General features: G+C 52.5%; 1 protein-coding gene across 7 annotated transcripts in view; it reads right to left on the bottom strand.

Annotated features, from left to right (window-relative positions):
- Window positions 1-1,952: 1,952 nt before the first annotated feature.
- The window catches only part of DYSF (dysferlin), a 73,549-nt gene continuing 53,560 nt past the window's right edge, over window positions 1,953-21,941 (bottom strand). For all 7 annotated transcript variants that reach the window (XM_071455904.1, XM_071455905.1, XM_071455906.1 and 4 more), the window contains 10 exons: window positions 21,169-21,311; window positions 17,927-18,066; window positions 16,977-17,065; window positions 16,681-16,776; window positions 14,556-14,697; window positions 7,833-7,932; window positions 7,387-7,565; window positions 6,464-6,573; window positions 5,339-5,486; window positions 1,953-3,912 (listed from right to left, as the gene is read on the bottom strand). In XM_071455904.1, coding sequence (XP_071312005.1) covers window positions 3,874-3,912; window positions 5,339-5,486; window positions 6,464-6,573; window positions 7,387-7,565; window positions 7,833-7,932; window positions 14,556-14,697; window positions 16,681-16,776; window positions 16,977-17,065; window positions 17,927-18,066; window positions 21,169-21,311 — 1,186 coding nt within the window. In that variant the 3' untranslated portion in view covers window positions 1,953-3,873. The remainder of the gene's footprint in view (window positions 3,913-5,338; window positions 5,487-6,463; window positions 6,574-7,386; window positions 7,566-7,832; window positions 7,933-14,555; window positions 14,698-16,680; window positions 16,777-16,976; window positions 17,066-17,926; window positions 18,067-21,168; window positions 21,312-21,941) is intronic.

Genomic DNA, 21,941 nt, shown 5'->3' with positions numbered 1-21,941 from the left:
TTTTGGGTGAAAATTTGTGGGTGGAAAACGCTCCCTTCGGAGCGGATAAAACCAGGCACTGCCTGGAAAATTGTTCTTATTGGGGAGCAAAATCCATCCAGCCCATTCCCGGGATTTTTTTGGGACGGCTGCTGGAGATTTAGGGAATTCAGCCCCTCTGTGGGATGGAAGTTTTCCAGCTCCTCCAGCTCCCGGAGGGAATGGGAACACAACAGGGGTGTTGTGTCCAGATGGTCCCAAAGGTGTCCCCACACTTTGGAATTCCAGGCTGGAATTACTCCCGGCATCAGGCCAAGGAAATCCGGGATCAGGGAAGCGCTCGAGCAGCGGAACTTTTGCCAATAAACTCCCACGCATGGGCAGGGAATCCTGGAATCATGGAATGGGTTAGGATGGAAAGGATTTTAGGATCATCCCATTCCCACCCCATCCTTGGGCAGGGACACCTCCCACTGTCCCAGGTGGATCCAACCTGGCCTTGGGCACTGCCAGGGATCCAGGGGCAGCCCCAGCAAATCTGGGAATTCCAGCCCAGCCAGGAATTCCTTGCCAAGATCCCAGCCCAATCTCCCCTTTCCCAGTGGGAGCCATTCCCTGGCTCCTGTCCCTGCAGGCCTTGTCCCCAGCCCCTCTCCAGCTCTCCTGGAGCCCCTGCAGGGACTCTGAGGATTCCCTGGAATTTTCCCTTCTCCACAATCCAAATTTTCCCATTCCCACTCCCAAGAGGAGCCACAATTCCATCCCCACAATCAAAACACTGGGAACGGGAATGTTTCAGAGCATTTCTTTGGGAATCACAGTGCTTTGGGCATCATTGCAGATAAGGCAGGCACGGGTGATCCAGAACAAATTCCAGCCAATTCCCTGGATAACCGGAAGCCACAGGGAATTCTTTCCACAGCTCCCACCTGGATCTGGAGGAGGCACAACCAGGCCCGGAGCTGGATGTGGCTGTTCAGGGGAAAAAAACTGGGATGGAGTTGGTTTTTCCAGATGTTCCCACCTGAATTTACCCACCGGAATCCCACGGGATCCTCTTGGCATGAAATCTGGACTGGGAGCATGGATTTCCCTCTGGAAATCCCTGTTTTTATGGAATTGGATGCCCTGGATCCTTCTCTCCTATCGCTGCTGATCCAGGTTTGCCAGGGGAATGCTGGGAATAAAATAGGATTTCCCACTGGAAGAGTCTCTGGAGTGAATCCCAAACTTTCAAGCCCATGCCCATTCCAGGCATTCCACAACCCCTTATCCAAGCTGGCCTTGGACGTTCCAAAGGAAACCCGCGGATGGATTTTGATTCCTTGTCTTTCTGGGATAGACAGCGGCGTTCCCAATGGGATGGGGGATGAGCATCCCACATTTGGCATTCCAACATCGATCACGCATCCATTTGGGGCTCTTGGCTCCAGGATTTTTTGGGTTGGGATCACAGGGAATTACACCAGGATGGGAAATCTCAGAATCCTCAAAAATCCAAAGAGATGTTGGACCTGAATTCCCACTGTGGGTTCCAGGAGAGCACTCAGGGAATCCCAGACTCCCTCTGGCACAGCTGGATCCCGGTGGGAAAGGAGCAGGGACCAACATTCCCATAAAACCCAAATTCCCAATCCCAAGCAGGGATCCCCCAAATCCCAAGCAGGGGCCAAACAGAAGCAACTTTTGTCCTCAGCTCCTCAGATCCTTTGGGATAATAAAACCTCTGGAAAACTGGAGTGAATCCGGGTGGTTTGATGGTGGCTGTAAACAGGGATGGGGGTGGGAATGGGGTTGGGAGGCTTTTAGGGAAAAAAAACCAAAGGAAAACGAAGCATTTAACGACGGAAAATGAAACCTCCGGCCTGGGATGTGCAAATCCGGAGCCAATTCCTCCGCTCCAACTTTTGGGAAGGGGCCACGGATCAGCCAAAGCTCAGCAGCAGGGATGGGGTTATAAATCCCTATAAATCCCTATAAATCCCAAAGCCGTGCGTTTTCCGTGCGGAAAACATGGAGAAGGAGCTGCCCTGTGCAATGTGGGAGATGTTCCAATGAGAATCCCGGGATTTGATCCCCCATGGATTACATCCCCATCCAACAAAGCAACTAAAATATTTTTCCCTATTTTTTTAAGCACGGGTTTAAAATCCCGGCCAGAGCAGGGCAGGAGCTGCCATCAGCGGCTTTTTCCCGGGAAACTGATCCCTCGGGATCACTTTTCCCAGCTCCTCGCTCGTTTGGAGCAGCCACAGCTCCAAGGAAAACATGGAATCAAGGATAGATCTCGTCCTGCCGAAGGGAGGATGGGAAGATCCCGAATCAGCAAAGGTGCTGGAGAAGCCAGATATTAATGGGATTTTCCTGGTGGGAAAGCGGGAGAAGATTCCTTGGAGAACGAGAATTTGAGGATTAACATCCTTCCAGCACTGGAAAAACCCTGGGAATCGTGGAATTATGGAACCATCCAGGGTGGGACAGACCTCTAGGCTCGAGTCTGACGCTGCCAAGGTCACAAACCCCCAAGTGCCCCATCCCACGGGATCATCCCACTCCGGGGACAGGAGGAGGGAACGGCAAAAGCAGGAATGTCCCAGCATTCCCGTCGGATCCGTGGGAGGCCGAGCAGGTTGTGGATCACGGATTTGTTTGGAAAGCAAATCCCACCCCGGGACAGGTTTTTCGCTCCATTAATGCCGGGCAGCGGCGAGGATGGTTTGGGATGTTTTCCATAAGAATCTTTGGGAACACAAGGGAAAATGGCCGATTTTAAAGGAATATCAGTGAGGCTCAGCCTGGAGAAAAGGAGGATCAGGAGGGACCTTCTGGCTCCGCACAAATCCCTGAACATTTGGAGTTAGGTGGGAGTTGGGATCTGATCCCAGGGAATAACAGGAAAAGAGGGAACGGCCTCGGGTTGTCCCAGGAGAGGCTCCAGATGGACAGGAGGAATCAGCAGGAATTTCCTCATGGAAAGGGTGCTCAGGCCTTGGAAGTGCCCAGGGAGGTTTGGAGTCCCCATCCCTGGAGGTGTCCAAGGAATTCCCGGATGTGGCGCTCAGTGGGGATCAGGCACAGCTTGGACTGGATGATCCCAAAGGTCTTTTCCAACCTCAGGGATTCTGGGATTCTGCAAATACTGACACTAAAAAGACCGAGAATTCCCAAAAAAGTGGCTGGGAGACAGTGGGAGGGGAGGAAATCAAAGCCCAGCTGTTCCCGGGATTCCTCTCCGAGGTGGAATGGGAGACCTGTGGGATTGCGGAGCAGCGCCAAGGGAAAACCAGCTCCAGAATTCCATGAAAGGAGTGCAAAGGCCTCAAAATCCATGAGAAACTGGGATTTTGTGGAGCACCAACTCCAAATCCCAGGTTTTGCACCACAGCCTTTCCCATTCCCAAGATTCCAGCTTTGGGAATGCGACGTGTCATCCCAGGGATTCCGGTTTTCCAACACATTTTCCACAGGTTTACAATGCATAAATGGGATAGCACATGGAAAAGGGAAACCAAGGCTGGATCAGAGAGGGAAAAGTGCTCAGAATCCGTGGGATTTGCTCAGGCCGGCAAATCCCAAATCTTGCCCTGAGAATCCTCTGCACGTTCCCAACTTCTGGATGGAAAGGTTCCTTTCCCTGCCCCCTCCTCAGATTTTCACTGGAATTTGGGATTTACCAACCAGAGCAGCAGGAAAACTCAAACAAAACACAGGAGGCTGGAAAACCAGGAATATTTTGGTGGAGGCTTCGGTGAGGTGACGCTTCCCAGGTGGAATTCCGAAGGGAAGCAGAGTCTTTGGCAGCAGCTGGAGGCCTGGACGAGGTTGTTCTTTCTCCGCTTCCCAAATTTTTCCCAAATTCCTTCCCAAAATTCCCAGGCAGGCACGGAAGCAGCTTCAGTTGAAAGGTTTCACCAGTTTCATAGCAGCGTAGTTCTGGAAGGATGGAAAAACATGGGAATCGTTGGAAAAATGAGGGAATCACTGGAAAAAATAAGGAAATCCTTGGAAAAATGAGGGAATCCTTGGGAAAATGAGGGAATGATTGGAAAATGAGGGAATCATTGGAAAAATAAGGGAATCCTTGGGAAAATGAGGGAATGATTGGAAAATGAGGGAATCATTGGAAAAATAAGGGAATCACTGGAAAAATGAGGGAATCACTGGAAAAAATGAGGGAATGATCTGAAAAATAAGGGAATGACTGGAAGAATTTAACAAGTAGCAGGAGTCATTCCTGGATTTTAGTTGCTCTTCCCAAAATTTTTAAGAGAAATTCCCACCTCTTCAAACCCTTGGAATAAATTTGGCCCCTCCCTCCAGCACCATCCCAGTGTCCAACCAGTGGGAAGCATTCCCAGTTTTCCTTGGTTTGCTGGAGCCTCCTCCTCTCCTCTGCATCCCGCTGCTCCTTCCCATCCTCTGGGATTCCCACAAATCTCATGGATTCACCACCCAACTCTTGGCCCCGTATCCCTACAGCTCCTTTTTCCACGATCCCACAAAATTTGGGACATCACCCGTTCTGCCCCTTGGGAAAGGGGTCCTGGAGCATTCCCGAAGCTGTGCCAGGAATTTTCCGGAATGCAGAGTTTTCCAGCAGGGAGAGGCTCCCCCAGCCCTGCCCCATCCTCATTTATTCCAAGGACAAATCCAGCCAGCAGCTCCATGGAATTATCCCAAAGGCAACCGGGGGAGGCAAAGCTATCCCAGATTTTTTCCCTCTGCATCCCAGAAAATCCTGGGATCCGTCCCAGCACTTGGTGCTGCTCAGGACATGCCAGGAATGCCCTTCCCATGTTTTTTTTTTGGGATCTCCACCATTCCTGATATCATGGAATTGTTGAGGTTGGAAAAGAGCCCCAACCCTTGTTCATCATTATCCATGTCCTCAAACACCACATCCGGATGTTTTTGGAATAATTCCATGGATGGGGTCTCCACCACTGCTCCAGGGCTGGACACAGCTTTCCACGAGGGATTTTCCTTAATATCCAGCCTAAAATTCCCTTGGAACAACTTGAGGCCGTTCCCTCTTGTCCTGTTGTTCCCTGGGAGCAGATCCCAAATCCCACCTGGCTCCAAACTTTCCGGGAATTGCGGAGAGCGAGAAGGTCCCCACTGATCCTGGCTTTTATCCAGGATGTGCCCCTTTCCCTCCGCTTTTCCTGGTGCTCCAGCCCCTTCCCAACTCCATTCCCATCCCTGGCCACGCTCCAACCCCTCCATATTTTTCCCACGAGAATCCCAAACCCCAGAAATGGCCCTTTTTAACCCGTTGTGTTCCCCAGCATGGAATTTTCCATCCCGCTGAATCCACCACCCCTCAGATCCCTCGGTGCCAATCCCAGCCGCTCCGTACCGGGAAGGCATAGACGAAGATTCCCAGGAAAAGCAGCAGGATGAAGAGGAGGACGGCCAGGATCAGCACCCACTTGTAGCGGCGCCACAGGATGAACTTCAGGGTCTTGTACGGGGACGTGAACCACAGGAAGGAGGTCTCGGGACGCCTGGAGCCAAGGGAAGGGCAGGTCGCCTCGGAATTTTGTCCTCCTGGATCCCCGGTCCCGCCCGCCTTGAAGGTCCCAGACCAGCCTCGAAATCCCACTGGATTTGGCCATCCAGTTTCCCAGTCCCACTGGAATGTGGCAGCTCCTCATCCCTCCGGGGATGTCCCATCAAGGCCCACCCTGGTGGTCCAGGCCAGACTCCCAAATCCTGCTGGACTGGTGATCCAGACCAACCTCCCAATCCAAATGGATTCATGGTCCAGAATCCCACTGCTCTCAGGTCTATCATCTTTCTGGACACATCCCATGAATGTTCTTGGTGGTCCAGACCTGTCTCCCAAGTCCCACTGGATTGGTGATCCAGGCCAGCCTCCCAATCCCACTGGATTGGTGATCCAGGCCAGCCTCCCAGTCCCACTGAACTGGTGATCCAGGCCAGTTTCCCAATCCCACTGGACTGGTGAACCAGACCAGCCTCCCAATCCCACTGGAATGTGTCAGCTTTCCATCCCTCTGGGTATGCCCCACCAACATGCTCCTTGGTGATCCAGACCAGACTCCCAATCCCACTGGATTCATGCTCCAGATTAACCTTCAAATGACCCCGGACTGTCTCAGCTCTTCCATCTTCCTGGATACATCCCACCTGTGCCCTCCCTGGTGCTCCAGACCAGCTTCCAAATCCCAATGGATTCATGGTCCAGACCAGACTCCCAGTCCCCCTGGACTGGTGCTCCAGACCAGCTTCCAAATCCCAATGGATTCATCGTCCATACCAGCCTCCCAGTCCCCCTGGACTGGTGCTCCAGACCAGCTTCCCAGCCCCACAGAATTTGTTCTCCAGACCTCCGTCCCACTCCCCCCCAGGTGCAAACCCAGTTCAGCCCAGTTCCCTGCAGCTGGAAACACAGAATTCCCATTTGGTCCTTGAGAATTCCGTGCCCCGGTGGCTGCTTTTCCATTCGGGATGTTCTTACTTGGGATCCTCCAGCCTGGGGTTCATGTTGGGCTCATCCCGTCCCATCCCGGCGGGACGCTCCTCGTGCTCCTGTTCCGCCACGATTTCCAAAGTCATCTCCAGTTTGCCCTGGATGGGTTAAACAAAAACTCATTTATTATCCCCAAAAACAGGGGGGAAAGGTGAGGAATGAACGTGGGATGGAAAATAGGGAATAGGGGAAGAAAATATGCTGTGAGCAGAACCGAACCACTCCCAACAACGACCACGAGGATGCCAGGAGTCCAAGATCCCTCACCTGTCACTGGAGATATTCCAGGAAATCCCGGATCCCACTGACACCCAGATTTGGGCAACCACAGAACCCCAGGATTGCTGAGGCTGGAAAACCCTCTGGGATCAAGTCCAAGCTGTGACCCACCATCACCGAGTTCCACATCCAGTCTTTCCCAATTCCCTGATTCCCCATTTCCCTGGAACCAGTTCAGGGTTTTTTGGTTGAATCACCAAATTCCCTGCCTGGATTCCCTCACCTGCATGGAACAGCCACCAAAACCTGGAACAGGAGCCCAGACACCTTCAAAATTATCACTGGGACAGCTGGAATTTTTTCCAGGTGTTTAGGACACAAGATTGTTGGGAATAGTCGTGATAGGGAATCAAATTTGGTGGCACGTTCCAAAACCCTGGGTGAAAATCCCACAAAACCGATCATTCCTCTGTACGGTGCCGGAAAACTTCCAGCCAACCACAGTGGATCTGGCTGGATCCACAAAATCTCCAGCTGGAAACGGAATTTCTTGCCCTGGCTTGAACTGAATGAAGATTTCAGGGAATTCTGGAACGGTTTGGATTGGGAAGGGATTTAAAGCCTTGGACACTTCCAGGGAAGTGGGAATTGGAGTGAAGGATCCAAGGAAAAACACGGAGAGGTCACTTTACCGCCAGGATCTTCTGCTGGCTCTGCTCGGCCACGCAGGGCCACCAGCCCTTGACGGTTTTCTGCTCGAAGAGGGACACGGAGCGGCCGGAGGACAGGGAATCATCCACGAGATCCAGGGAACACTTTTCCGCCGTCTTGGCAGGCTTGGGCATCTTGTTGAGATCCATCTGGATGGATCCTGCAGGGAAGAACATTCCAGGTGGGACATCTCAGTGGGAAAAGCCTTAAGACGTGGAATGTTCCCTTGATCCCATGGGAGTTTGGGCCACCCCAGCCATCCCAATCCAAACTCCCAACTTCCACTGTCCCAGGTGGCTCCAAGCCCCATCCAGCCTGGCCTTGGACACTCCCAGGGATCCAGGAGCAGCCACAGCTTGTCCACACAACCTGTGCTGGTGATGTTTCCCCCTTTTTTTGGGATGGGTCCCAGAAATTCCCAACTTACCCAAGTAGTCGTCGAAGGAGAACTTGTCGTTGTCCCAGATCTGGAGGATCAGCTGGGGTGGGATCTTGTTTTCCGTCTTGTCCAAGCTCCAGAAGTGTTCCTAAAATCCCACCAGGAAAGAAACCACGGGAAAATGAAAGATTAATCAGGAGAGCTGGGCAGAGCCTGGCTCTGGAAATCCTGGAATTCCTGGGGTGTCCTGCTGTGGATCTGCAGGAGCACAGGCTCTGGAAAACTCTTGGATAAGGATAATCAGTGGAAAACCCAAGATGCTTCTGGAAGGTTTTGGCAACAATTTATGCATTAATTTAATTATTTAAATTAATGTAATTAATTTTATTTAAATAATTTAATTCAATTTAATGCAATTTAGGACATGGCTCCATGGGATCCCAAACAGGATTCTTAGGAGTGACAGAAATTCCCACATTTCCAGTGAGGATGACTCTCCAAGGTGAAACGAACAAGCGTTGAGTGTCGGCGCTGCCAAACTTCACCTTCCTCTTAATTCACGGAAAAATGTGGGATTGACACCTAAATCAGCACTTCCAGCAGGGAATTCCCAAGGATTCCTTCCCTTCCAGATCCACCATGGCTTCGATCTGCTCCCACCTCTGCCACAGGCAGCGGGACAATCAGAGGCCATCAAATGCCAGTTCCACCTTCGGGCCACCGGCGGCTCCCGAATTTATTAATGGAGCATGGATGTGGGGAAAGGAAGATTCCGTTGTATCCCAGGAATCTCCTGATACCAAAGTGGTTGCTCCAAGCCCCAAAACATCCCTCAGACTGCTCCAGGCTCCTCTGGCACTGCTCACAGTGGGGAACAAAATCATGGAATCATGGAACACTTTGGGAGGGAACGGAGCTGAAAACTCAGCCCATCCCATGGGCAGGGACACCTCCCACTGTCCCAGGTGAATCCAAGCCCCAGTGTCCAGCTTGGCCTGGGACACTGCCAGGGATCCAGGGGCAGCCCCAGCAAATCTGGGAATTCCAGCCCAGGCAGGAATTCCTTGCCAAGATCCCAGCCCAATCTCCCCTTTCCCAGTGGGAGCCATTCCCTGGCTCCTGTCCCTGCAGGCCTTGTCCCCAGCCCCTCTCCAGCTCTCCTGGAGCCCCTCCAGGCACGCTGAGGATTCCCTGGAGTTTTCCCTTCTCCAGGGGAACATTCCCAAGTTATCCATGAGTTCTGCACCCCAGAGAAAGGAATATCCACTGCCTGGGAAGCGGCATCCACGTCACCATTTCCATGTGTGAAACCAGGAATTTTTTCCAACAGGGATCTAACACCACTGTTGGGATGCCTAGGAGTTAGGATTAAGAATCCCAGACCCCCTGAGGTTGGAAAAGCCTTTTGGGATCAACGAGTCCAAACTGTGCCAAATCCGCACCTCAGCATCCAGGAATTCCTTGAACACCTCCGGGGATGAAGACTCCAACTCTCGCTGGGCACTTCCTAAGCCTGACCATCCTTTCCACTTAAAAAATTCCTCTTGATGTCCAAAAAAGAAATTTTGGGATAAAGGAGAAAGACAAAATCCCACCCAAGGCTGAGGCATTGTTGGGATTGTTATTCCTGGCTCCAGCAAAGAGCAGGAAAATCCCAGCGGGATTCCTGACACCCCTCCAAGGGTGTTCTGGTGGCAATTCCTCCTGGAAGTGTCAGAAATGACGGGATTTAATTAAAACCAGGAAACTCCAGCGTTATTCATCCCTCGCTCCATAAATTCACCCCAGGACTTGGATTCATTATTTCATCCAATATTAAATTATAAAAAAGGAGGAAAAACGTGTCACATTCCATAGGAACACAAATATTCCAGCTGGGAGTCCGTGGGCACTCCAATCCCATTGGATTCGTTTTAAGAGATCCCCCTGGATGGTTCTGTTTCAATTTCGCTCCGTTCCCTGCCCGGTTTTGGGAAAACGTGCCAGGAATTTTGCATTGGAGCATTTTATGGATGCATTTGAGATACTGAATAATCCAGAAATCCCAAAGGAAGTCCATGGAAAATTCCCTCTCTCCCCTCTGCTGGTTGCAGTGGGTTGGGATGGATGTTCATCCAGGGGGATTTTTCCCCAGCTTTTCCTGGCGTTTTGAATTAAAATTGCTAAAAAAAGGGGAAGAGTTGACGTTGATTCTGCCTTTTCCCAGAAAATGGGGAAAGAAGGGATCCATAGGGATCCACGAGCCATGGATCCCTGGATAACAAAGCTGGGATGACCTCAGGAGGGGCTGGAAAATTCCAAGGTGGCAGAAGATCCATGTCCAAGGTGAACACCACCAGCTCCTTTGGATTGTCCCTTCCAGGAGAAATCCAGGTTCCCAAGCTTGGCTTGGAAAAGGGGGAATTAAATATGGAATTCCAGATCTGTTCACGCTGAAAGGGACCTTCAAGACTATCTCATTTCCCAGATGGAATATTCCCTGGAAAGGAAATTTCCACAAGCTCCATGTCCTCCAGGTGCCTCTTCTTCCCAGTGAATTCCTGGCTCAGAGGTTCATCCCATCATTCCCGCATTCCATGGATGTGTCCATGCTCCAGGTGCATCCCACACTCCCTTCTGGGCTGATGCAACTTCCCAAGGATTCGTTGGAATTTCTCATTGCCCCATCCCATCCACACAGAGCCAAACTTGAGGAAAACCTCGCACTTGGGATCATCTCCAACCTATCCCATCTGGATCCGTGCCCTCGGGATAATGAAGCTGAAGGAAAGGTTGGATGGGATCTTGGGAAGGAATTCCAGGCTGTGAGGGTGGGGAGGAGCTGGGATGGAATTCCCAGATTTGCTGGGGCTGCCCCTGGATCCCTGGCAGTGTCCAAGGCCAGGTTGGACATTGGGGCTTGGATTCACCTGGGACAGTGGGAGGTGTCCCTGGATGGGCTTTAAGGTCCTTCCCATTCCAAACCACTCCACAATTCCATGGAACTGCTGGCAAACCCGGCAGACTTTGCGACTCCACCTTCCCTCCTTCCCACTGCAATATCCAAGGGAAAAGGGAACGAAACCTTGGCTCTGCACCCTCTGCATCCCAATCCCTCAGAACAACATCCCGGCATTCCAGGGATAACTCAGGTGGGGCTCGACCCTTTCCAGGTGGGAATTCAATGCTCCATTTCTCCAAATTCCCTTTTTTTTTTTTTTTTTTTGTGGAAAAACACCATAAAATATCACTTGGCTGGAGACAAAACCTCCCTGCTCCGAGCCCCGTCCAGCTGGGGACACCCAGAGCTCCGCTGGAAAGGCAGGAAAAGGAACAGGGAATTGGGAAGGGGGAATTTGATGCCGAGAGAAGTTTATGGGTCCCTTTCAAGGCAGCGTGAAATTCACTTCCATGATTAAATCTAGCTCCGAACATTCCCTATAAAAACAACCCGGAGTGCGAAATTTATATCCCGGCCTTGTCCAAACCGCGGGGAAAAAAAGGCTGGAATTATTGTTTGGGGGTTTGTTTTCCAAGCGAGGGGAGTCTCGGGGGTATTTTATGGATTTTTGTGGATAAAGCAGCAGGGAAAAAATCGGCTCCGATTCCCAGGAAAGCGTTGACGGGGCTGCATTTCTCCTGCCCTGTGGATGTGCTCCAGAATACAAAGGAGGAAATCTGAGTTTTGGGAAGGAGAGGAAGTTTGCTACCAAAAAGTCCCGTTTCAGGCGCATCCTGCAGGAATTTGGGAGTCCCGGACATGCAGGAGACTCCCCTTGGATGTCACAGAATCCCTGAGGCTGGAAAATCCCTCCAGGATCATCCAGTCCAAGCTGTGCCCGATGCCCACCTTGGCACTGAGTGCCACATCCAGGAATTCCTTGGACACCTCCAGGGATGGGGACTCCAAACCTCCCTGGGCCCTTCCAAGGCCTGAGCACCCTTTCCATGGGGAAATTCCTGCTGGTGTCCAACCTGAGCCTCCCCTGGCACAGCCTGAGGCCGGTTCCCTCTTTTCCTGTTATCCCCTGGGATCAGATCCCAACTCCCACCTGGTTCCAACATTCCAGGAAGTTGTGGAGAGCCACAAGGGCCCCCCGGATCTTCCTTTTCTCCAGGCTGAGCCCCTGCCCAGCTCCCTCAGGGATTCTCCAGCCATTTCCCAGCTCCGTTCCCTTCCCTGGCCACGCTCCAGCCCATCTGTGTCCATAAGAATCCCAGAACCAGACCTGGCACATCCATGGAGCTGCCATTTGCTCCGACATTCCATGCAAACCCTTTCCTACTACTGAAGAGCTTCCCGGATCCAGATCTGGCAACCACGTCCAGCTGCTGCTGGAATTGGCACAGGAAGCTGAACATTCCCAAACTAATTCCATGCATTTTCCGCCCCGTGGCACCTGCGGGATGTGGGAGTCGAGCTCTTCCCTGAGCGGATGCCTGGGAAAATGGGATCCACATCCAGGTGACCTCGGATTGTCCTGGCTGTCCCGTGGCCCATCCCATAAGAGGCTTAACTGGGAATCCAAAGTTTAAATTTCCAGTTTAGGTTGGATTTTAGGGAAAATTCCTTCATGGAAAGGGTTTTCCAGCCCTGCAGAGGCTGCCCAGGGAAATGACGGAATGTCCATCCCTGGAATGATTCAAAATCCCTCTGGCACCTGGGGACGTGGTCAGTGCTGGCTTTGGCAGAGCTGGTGATCTTAGAAGGCTTTTCCATCCTAAATCATTCCATGATTTTCTCATTTTCCATCCCAGAAACTGTTTTCCTGCAGGACTAAAAAACCTGGGAATGTGCTCTTCCCATGCAGCCAACATGGTTTGAGTTTTCCAGGGATGGAAGAGAAAGATGGCACCAAAAAAAGTGGGAACAAAGATGGAAATTCCAAAGGAATGCTGAGAAAAGCACTAAAAAAGCATTTCCATGTTTTCCGAAGAGCTGTCCTAAGGATGGGGATATTTCTCTTCCATGGAACTATTTTAGAAACTCAGACTGGGAGAAATTCCCCTCTCAGAAGGAGAAGAAAAATCCTGATAACATTAATCCAGCCAGGAAAGTTATGGAAAACCATCCTGGAGTGGTTGGAAGGTTCAGAAAAGCAGGAAAAAGAGTGGCACCTGCGTTTTCCTGGGTTTTCCCTGGATTTCCAGGCTTCCAAACACCGCAGGTGTTCACATCAAACAAAAATGTCACGGCCACCCTTTTATCCAGGGGCATCCTTGGTTTTTTTGGAGAGAATATTTGCAGCCTGAGTTGGGACAACCCATGGAGCCCCCACCTACGGGAATTCCAGCTCTGGCATTCCCAGCACGGGAAGGACCCGGAGCTCTTGGAGCGATCCAGAGGAGGCACCAGGATAATCAGAGTGATGGAGCAGCTCTGCCGTGGGAAAGGCTGGAAGAGTTGGGATTGCTGGAATTGGAAGGGAAAACTCCAGGGAATCCTCAGAGTGCCTGCAGGGGCTCCAGGAGAGCTGGAGAGGGGCTGGGGACAAGGCCTGCAGGGACAGGAGCCAGGGAATGGCTCCCACTGGGAAAGGGGAGATTGGGCTGGGATCTTGGCAAGGAATTCCTGCCTGGGCTGGAATTCCCAGAGCAGCTGGGGCTGCCCCTGCATCCCTGGCAGTGCCCAAGGCCAGGCTGGACACTGGGGCTTGGATCCACCTGGGATTGTGGAATTTGTCCCTGGATGGAACTGCCTAAGCTTTCAGCTCCCTTCCCACCCAAATTGTTCCCTGATAATTCCATGATTCCTCATCCACCTGGCCACGCTCCTGGGAGCTCCGGCGTGGAACAAACAAAGGAGAATAATTGGAAAACTCTTTCCCTCCCAGCCCAGTTGGGCACAGGTGGTTTTGAGCAGCTCCCAATTCCCCACAGCCGCTCCCAACCTTTGATTGAAATTCCACCTTCCAGCGCCTGCCTTTCCAGCCGGGATTTTTACGGCCGCAGGAACTAAGCCGGAGTTCAAACAGCACATGGCGAGATCAAAAAATTCCCGGGGCCGGAATGCTCCACCCGGCTTTCCCTTCATTATTCCGGCCTTTACAGAGAGCTTTTACAAGGTGTTTATTTTCGGATCCAGCGTTGGAAGCCATGTGGTGGGAAAAGATTCCAGATCGGCACAGCGGGATGGATTTGCTTAAAGGGGTTTATGGAGGGCGGTCTTGGCTTTTTCCAAGCGGGATAATTGGATGTAGTACACCCTGTACTTGGGATTTGTGGGATATGAAGCGTGAAATGGGCCCCGGCTGGGATTCTGTCAATCCTTGGAACTGGCTTTGGAAGCTGGGAATTTTCTGGGATGGGGAATTTGCTCAGCATCTTCCTGGCTGAGGTGCTGCTTTTGTGGAAAATAGGATGGGATGCGGATCTTAGTGGGTTTTGGGGATCATGGGGGGATTTTTGGGGATCGCAATGGGTTCAGGGATCCCAGGGATTCTGTGGATCCCAGGGGATTTTCTGGGATCCCAGGGGTTTCAGGGATGGTCCCATTGCAAGCAGGAATCTTTGGGGACCTCATATTCCATGAATTTTGAGGCTAAGCAAAAACAGGGATCATGGGATCACTGAGGTTGGAAAATCCCTCCAGGACCATCCAGTCCAGGCTGTGCCCGATGCCCACCTTGGCACTGAGTGCCACATCCAGGAATTCCTTGGACACCTCCAGGGATGGGGACTCCAAACCTCCCTGGGTCCTTCCAAGGCCTGACCACCCTTTCCATGGGGAAATTCCTGCTGCTGTCCCAGAATTCCCAAGAGGATGCAGGAATTCCATCCAGGACTACTCACCTTCTTGGCCACATGGCACATCTGCTCTGCCGGGAGATAATCGAAGGGAAAGATGAATCTCCAGTTGAAATTCCCTTCTCCTCCCATGGATCTGTAGTGGACATCCGTCTTCTGCTTGTTCTCCTCGTGTCCCACCAGCCACCTGCCAGGGACAAACAGAGCCCATGGAAAATCGGGATCCTGGCAAGGGTTTGGGATCTCGCTCTATGTCACAATGTCTGTGAGTGGGAAATGGAATATTCCCGATCCTGGTGGCTGCCGGGGATGGGGAAAAACTGGAAATGGGAGAGGGAAGGCAGCAGTCCCAGAGATGGGAGATGAATCAGTGCTGGGGTTAGGAACTCCAAAATTATGGAATCATGGAATGGTTTGGGATGGGTTTGAAGGATCATCCCATTCCCACCCCATCCATGGACAGGGACACCTCCCACTGTCCCAGGTGGATCCAACCTGGCCTTGGGCACTGCCAGGGATCCAGGGGCAGCCCCAGCAAATCTGGGAATTCCAGCCCAGGCAGGAATTCCTTGCCAAGATCCCAGCCCAATCTCCCCTTTCCCAGTGGGAGCCATTCCCTGGCTCCTGTCCCTGCAGGCCTTGTCCCCAGCCCCTCTCCAGCTCTCCTGGAGCCCCTGCAGGCACTCTGAGGATTCCCTGGATTTTTCCCTTATCCAGGGGAACATTCCCAGCTCTCCCAGCCTGAACATTCCTTGGGAATCCCTTTCCACTGCTTGACAGCTTTTCCATGAAGAATTTTTCCCTAATATCCAGTCTAGGATAGCAGGTTCCAGCCCCTGTTCCAGAGGCACCAATGGACTGAAGGAACGGTCCCCACGGGATTCCCGATCCATAGTCAGATCCTCCGGCACAAAAAGGATCATTTCACCCATTCCCAGTAGGATTTTTCAGGATGACTTTCCTTTGGGATGGAAGATGTGGAAGCTGAGCAAGGCTGTACTCATTTCCAGCCTTGCAGGATCCTCTTGGATGCTAAAAATTGGGAAAGGGATCTGAGCAACCCCTGGATGCTCCCATTTTTCCAGCAGCACAACTTTTTAGCAGCCCCAAATGACAAGGAACAGCTCAGCCAGAGCTGATGACAACGGACTTGATGGGAATACCAGGAAAACCACATGGCATTCTGGATTTACAGGGGGAAAATCGGGATTGTAAACCAGGGATTTACAGTCTGCTCCCAAATCCCGCCTCTTCCTGCCCATAAATCCCAAAAAGGCACAAAAAAAGGAACTCCTTGGCTGGGATTGCACTCTTAGACACAAGATAAATCCTAAAATGGGAAGGGAAGGGGAAGGGGAAGGGGAAGGGGAAGGGGAAGGGAAGGGAAGGGAAGGGAAGGGAAGGGAAGGGAAGGTGCCAGAGGAACTGTTTCCAGGAATAAGGGGAATTCCGAAGAAAGCAGCCATGCAAATAACCCGATCTGCGAGAATGGAAAAAGTCTGGGAGAGGAGCCGGGAATGAGCAGACAACGAGCTCCTCTCCCCATGGCCAGGCTGCTCCCACATCTTATCCCACTATGGGAACATCCAAGTAGTCCAAAGAAAAATACTGACACGGGATCATCCCAGAGGAGCGAAGAAAAAGGTTGTGAGCTCAGCCGAGCTTCCAGAAAGACACATCTCCATCTCTGGATCCAGGGATAGGGAGGTGTGGATCCATGGCTGGAGAGGTGTGGATCCATGGTTGGAAAGGGGTGGATACATGATTGGAGATGTGTGGATCCATGGCTGGAAAAAGGTGGATCCACAGTTGGAAATGTGTGGATCCATGTCTGGAGATGTGTGGATCCATGACTGGAGAGGTGGATCCATGATTGGAGAGGTGTGGATCCATAGTTGGAGAGGTATGGATCCATAGCTGGAGAGGTATGGATCAATAGTTGGAAAGGGGTGGATCCACAACTGGAGGGGTGTGGATCCGTACTTGGAGATGTGAATCCACAGCTGGAAATTCACGGATCCATAACTGGAGAGCCATGATGGTTCCTCCATCCCGGCAGAATCCAAGTCTATCCCAGCAATACCAATCCAAGGACCACCTTAACTCCTTCCCTGCTGCTCCTGCACCTCCAGCCTCTGGAATTCCGGAGGCTCCGGAGCGGGACACTCACCCTTTGACGTAGATGTCGCTCATCTTCTCCCCGGTGATGCTGAGGTCATCCAGGATCACGTCCTTGGCGTTCCAGATGATGCAGCGCAGGTAGAACCTGGAAAATCCCGGGAATAAAACCATGAGAGGGTGGAAAACTCATCCACCTGGAAGCCTGGTTGTCCCACTGATGGATTTCCCTGGAGATGATCCCACACCTGTCCCTCATCCAGGTGGGCGAATCCATCCCCACCCGAAGCTTCCAAGCATTCCCGACTCCTTTCCCAAAGAAAAGATGAGGAGGAAATGGGAAGTTACCTCTTGGCTTTGCGTGGAGTGACGTTGAAAGGGGGGCCGGGATGTCCCAGGGATTTGGGAAACAGATCCACCCACATCTGGAGCTTTCCCTGCATGGAGAAACGGAGCCTGAAACCTTGGGAGATTCCAAACTGGAACACCGGAACCTCCCCATGGAGATCCGGGACCCTTGAGTGGGAAGGGAAGATTCCACCATAGAAAAGGGGCATTAAAGGTTATTTTGAAGTTATTTGGGGGATAGCTGGGAATGTGCTGATGGATGTGAATCCTGAGGAGCAGCTGAGGGAGGTGGGAAAGGGGCTGGGGCACCAGGAAAAGCTGAGGGAGCTGGGAAAGGGGCCCAGGCCTGGAAAAAACAGGGATCAGGGGCAAAACCTTCTGGCTCTCCACAACTGCCCGGAATGTTGGAACCAGGTGGGAGTTGGGATCTGATCCCAGGGAATAACAGGAAAAGAGGGAACGGCCTCAGGCTGTGCCAGGGGAGGCTCAGGTTGGACACCAGCAGGAATTTCCCCATGGAAAGGGTGCTCAGGCCTTGGAAGGGCCCAGGGAGGTTTGGAGTCCCCATCCCTGGAGGTGTCCAAGGAATTCCTGGATGTGGCACCCAGTGCCAAGGTGGGCATGGGGCACAGCTTGGACTCAAAGACCTTGGAGGGCTTTTCCAACCTCAGTGATCCCGGGATTCTGGGAGAAGAATTCTGAGTAGGACTTCAAGACCGAAAATGTAAAATTAAATTAACTTAAACTAAATTAAGGTAAATTTAATTTTAAAAAAATTGGAGCACATGCTGAAGGGAGCAACCACCTCCCCTCCCTGAGAACATCCCATATCCCAGGGCAGACATTCCCAGCAGGATTCTCCCCCTGGATATGGCTGGATCAGGAGACGCCGCTCCCGGGCTCATCCCGGGCTCATCCCGGGCTCATCCCGGCCACATTCCAGGACCCACCTGCTCGATGTCCGGCTGGAGGGGGCTGTAAAGGCGCCGGGTCTCCACGTGCTCCGGAACCAATCCCTGCTTCCGGAGGGCGGCCAGGGCCAGCCGCTCCTCTGCCGGCCCCAGGTGCGGATTCGGGGGTTTTCCATCTTCTGCCACAGGGAAGAGAGCAGAGTGAATCCCACAGGGATGGGTTCCGGCCAGGAGGAGCCGGAGCAGCACAGCCTCCATTCCCAAATCCATCACCACAAACCCTGCTGGGCACAGGGATGCCATTCCCGGTGGGAAAACCCATGGAGACACCTGTGCAACCACCCCACAAATCACAGCCAGGGAAACATGGCAAGGATCCAATCGGATCCCTTGGAAAGGAGAATACAATGATTGATCCCACTTCTGAATCCAGCTCTCCTAAAGTCCTGGAAATGAGGATTCCCATCAATCCTCTGCCCATGTTCCCACTCCCAACAGTTTATCCCAGAGTTTAAAGCCCTCCAGGATCTTCAGCTGGGCAGAGAGGAGTGAGCTCCCGGTGGGATCCCATTTCTTTTCTGTGGGATTTGGGGGGAAAGACGGGAATGGGAGGAGGAGGAAGGACATGGAGACACCACCAGCACAGCCTGGGGGTTGTTCCAAGTTCCTGCTCTGGTCCAAGCCCCTGCTCCAGTCCCACCGGGATATTTGTGGTCCTCCATCCAAGGAAGACCTGGAATTATCTCCTCTGCCTGACCTGCTCCGCCTGATCCTGCCACAGATGGGCCAAGATTCCTCAATAATGGACATTCCTGCCTTCTCTTCCTGATCGGGATCCATCCATCCATCCATCCATCCATCCAGTACAGCCAATGGCCAAATCCTGCCTCCTCATCCCATTCCTGGGATGGGACACGATGCCCTGTCCTTGGATATCAGGGAAGAGGTGAAATTCCCACCCCTGGAGGTGTCCAAGGAACAACTGGAGATGACACTTGGACAATGTTGGACTCGATCTTGGAGGTCTTGTCCAAACTTAACTCTGGGATTTCAGGATCTTAAAGATCTTTTCCAACTTAAAAAATTCCCTGATTCTCTGAGTCCAACCCAAACGACCCCAAAATCCCAGGCTGGGGTTGGTGGACTTCACCGCACTCTGGTCATGCACCTTCCAGGACAAGTGAAAGACAACGTGATCCATAAAAATTATTCCATAAGTATTCCATAAGTACTATTCCAACTCCACCAAATCCTGGTGAGATATCCCAGCTCCTTCCTCCTTGGCAATGACACACGTCACTCCAGCCACCTGGGCCAATTCCCAACGATTTGCAAAACCCTGGAATCCCAGCGTGTGCGCACACGTGCGGCTTTACGCGCCGCAAAGAGAACGAGCCCTTCCCGGAGAACAACAAAACCTGGGAGTTATGGAATGACGGGCCGGGGGGAGGAGCTTGTAAAATCCCGGCTCTCGTGTTTAACGGCTCCAGTTTATTCCCAGTCCGGCTCCGGAGCTCGCAGCTGGATTCCAGATCTGCTCCGGGTCAGGCCTCGGGCTTTGTTCTGCTGTTTGAACTCGGAGAAGGTGACAGCAGGCGCTGCCACAGGGAGGGGGGACACATTTTAACACCTCCCCAGCTCTCCCGGGAAAACTTTTCCATAAGGATTCCTTGCTTCCCTTCTCCTGAAGGGAGAAAAGCCTGAATTCCTGCAGGGATTTGTGCTTTGTCTCCCAAGAGCGCGGAGAGGGATCAGCCCCGGGCTGTGCCTCGTTTTGTGTCTCTGGTGACATCCTTGGGGTGGGGTGGCCTTAAAAAATCCAATCAAAATTTAGGTGGGATATTGGGAATTCTTGGCTCTGAGGGTGGGGAGGCCCTGGAAGAGAATTCCCAGAAAAGCTGTAGCTGTGCCTGGATACCTGGAAGTATCCAAGGACAGGTTGGATCCACCTGGGATAGTGGGAAGTGTCACTGCCTGTGGAGGGCGTGGAACAGGATCATCCTTATGATCCCAACCTAAACCATTCCATGATTCCAAACTGCAGCTCCTGGGCCAGGCCCAGTGGGATTTCACCTCCTCCTGGCACTAAAACCCTCTTTTTGTGCCTTAAAGCAGAGTTTTCCCAAAAAAACCCCTCCTGCCCCAGGAATGTTGGGTCAGAGGGAGCTGCCATGGGCAAGCAAAAAACTCCTACCCAAAAGTCTGGAGCTTTTCTCCTCTTTGTAGAAGTTGGGTTTGTTCCCTGATTCCCCCAAATCCCGAAAGAATTCCCAGGTCTGTGTGTGGGATATTGTCTCCCTCTAGTGACCGTTCCCAAAATGAGATTCCAATGAAAAAGCTGCTCTCCCGGCTCTGGCAGCGCTTGGAATACATCAGGTTGGAGCTTCCCCTCCCAATCCAGGGCTGTTGGGTTTGGTCCGACTCAAGGTCAACGCTCCTGGATTGAAGGTCTGGGTTCAATCCCAGGATATGGAGCACAACCAAGCTTGGGAATAGTCCAAAGCCAACGTGGCCAGTGAGGAGGAGGAGGAGGAGGACACGTCCATTTCACAATCCTGGCCTCCATAATGCTCCTCACAATGTCTCCATGCACTTGGAACATCAGTTTGGAGCTGCCCAGAAATTCAAGGTAAACACTCCTGGATTGAAGGTCTGGATTCAATCCCGGGATTTGGGGTACGGACAACCTTGGGGAAAGGGCGGAGCCAACGTGAACAGTGAGGGGACGATGGGGACAATGCCATCAGCCACTCCTGCTGATGCCACCCTTCGTGTGACATCTCCATGCACGTGGAACACCAGGCTGGAGCTCCCACCTGGGGGTGCTGGGCTTGGTCAAACCAAGGTCAATGTTCCTGGATTGAAGGTGTGGATTCAATCCCAGGATTTGGGGCACGACCAAGTTTGGGAAAAGAGCAGAGCATGGACAGTGAGGAGGAGGAGGGGGACATGTCCCTCACCCACTCCTGACCTCCATGATGTCCCTCCTCATGATGTCTCCATGCCCTTGGAACACCAGGCTGGAGAGTGTCAGCCCCACCCAGGGGTGTTGGGTTGGGTCCAGCTCAAGGTTGGGAATTGAATTTCTGGATTGAAGGTCTGGGTTCAATCCCAGGATTTGGAGCAAGCTTGGGAACAGCTCAGAGCCAGCACGGACAGAGAGGAGGAGGATGGGGACAATGCCATCACTCAGTCCTTGTGATGTCTCCATGACATCCAGCTCCATCCCTTTCTCTGGAGTAAGGAAATTCTGCAATCCCAAAGCATCCCTGACATCTTACCCAGCTCGGAGAGGACGTATTCCTGATCCCGGAAGATGATCCGGTCGGATTTGTAGGTGGGAGCTTTGTAGTTGTGCTGCAGGGAGAAGAGGTGGAGCAGCTGGGAAGGGCGGAGTTGGTCCCGCCACTGGTTGGGGCCGGACCTGAAACCAAACAGAATCACGGAATCATGGAACTGTGGAATCATGGAATGAGTCGGGTTGGAAAAACATCAGAGTTCATCCAGTGCCGTGGGCTGGGACAGCTCCCACTGTCCCAGAGGGATCCAAGCCCCAATGTCCAGCCTGGCCTTGGGCACTGCCAGGGATCCAGGGGCAGCCCCAGCAAATCCGGGAATTCCAGCCCAGGCAGGAATTCCTTGCCAAGATCCCAGCCCAATCTCCCCTTTCCCAGTGGGAGCCATTCCCTGGCTCCTGTCCCTGCAGGCCTTGTCCCCAGCCCCTCTCCAGCTCTCCTGGAGCCCCTCCAGGCCCTGCCAGGGGCTCAAAGGTCATCCCAGATCCTTCTCTTTTCCAGACTAAACATTCCCAGCTCTCCCAGCCTTCTAGAGGGACACCAGAATCCTGGAATGGGTTGGGCTGGAAGTGACCCTAAATCCCATCCCATTCCACTCCTTCCGTGTTCAGGGACACCTCCCACTGTCCCAGGCTGCTCCAATCCCAGTGTCCAGCCTGGCCTTGGGCACTGCCAGGGATCCAGGGGCAGCCCCAGCAAATCTGGGAATTCCAGCCCAGCCAGGAATTCCTTGCCAAGATCCCAGCCCGATCTCCCAC

This window comes from Agelaius tricolor, unplaced genomic scaffold (assembly GCF_023055355.1).
Source record: "Agelaius tricolor isolate 1412-34295 unplaced genomic scaffold, bAgeTri1.0.p SCAF_54, whole genome shotgun sequence".
Classification (NCBI taxonomy): Eukaryota; Metazoa; Chordata; class Aves; order Passeriformes; family Icteridae; genus Agelaius; species Agelaius tricolor.
This window is presented reverse-complemented; position numbering and strand designations above follow the sequence as displayed.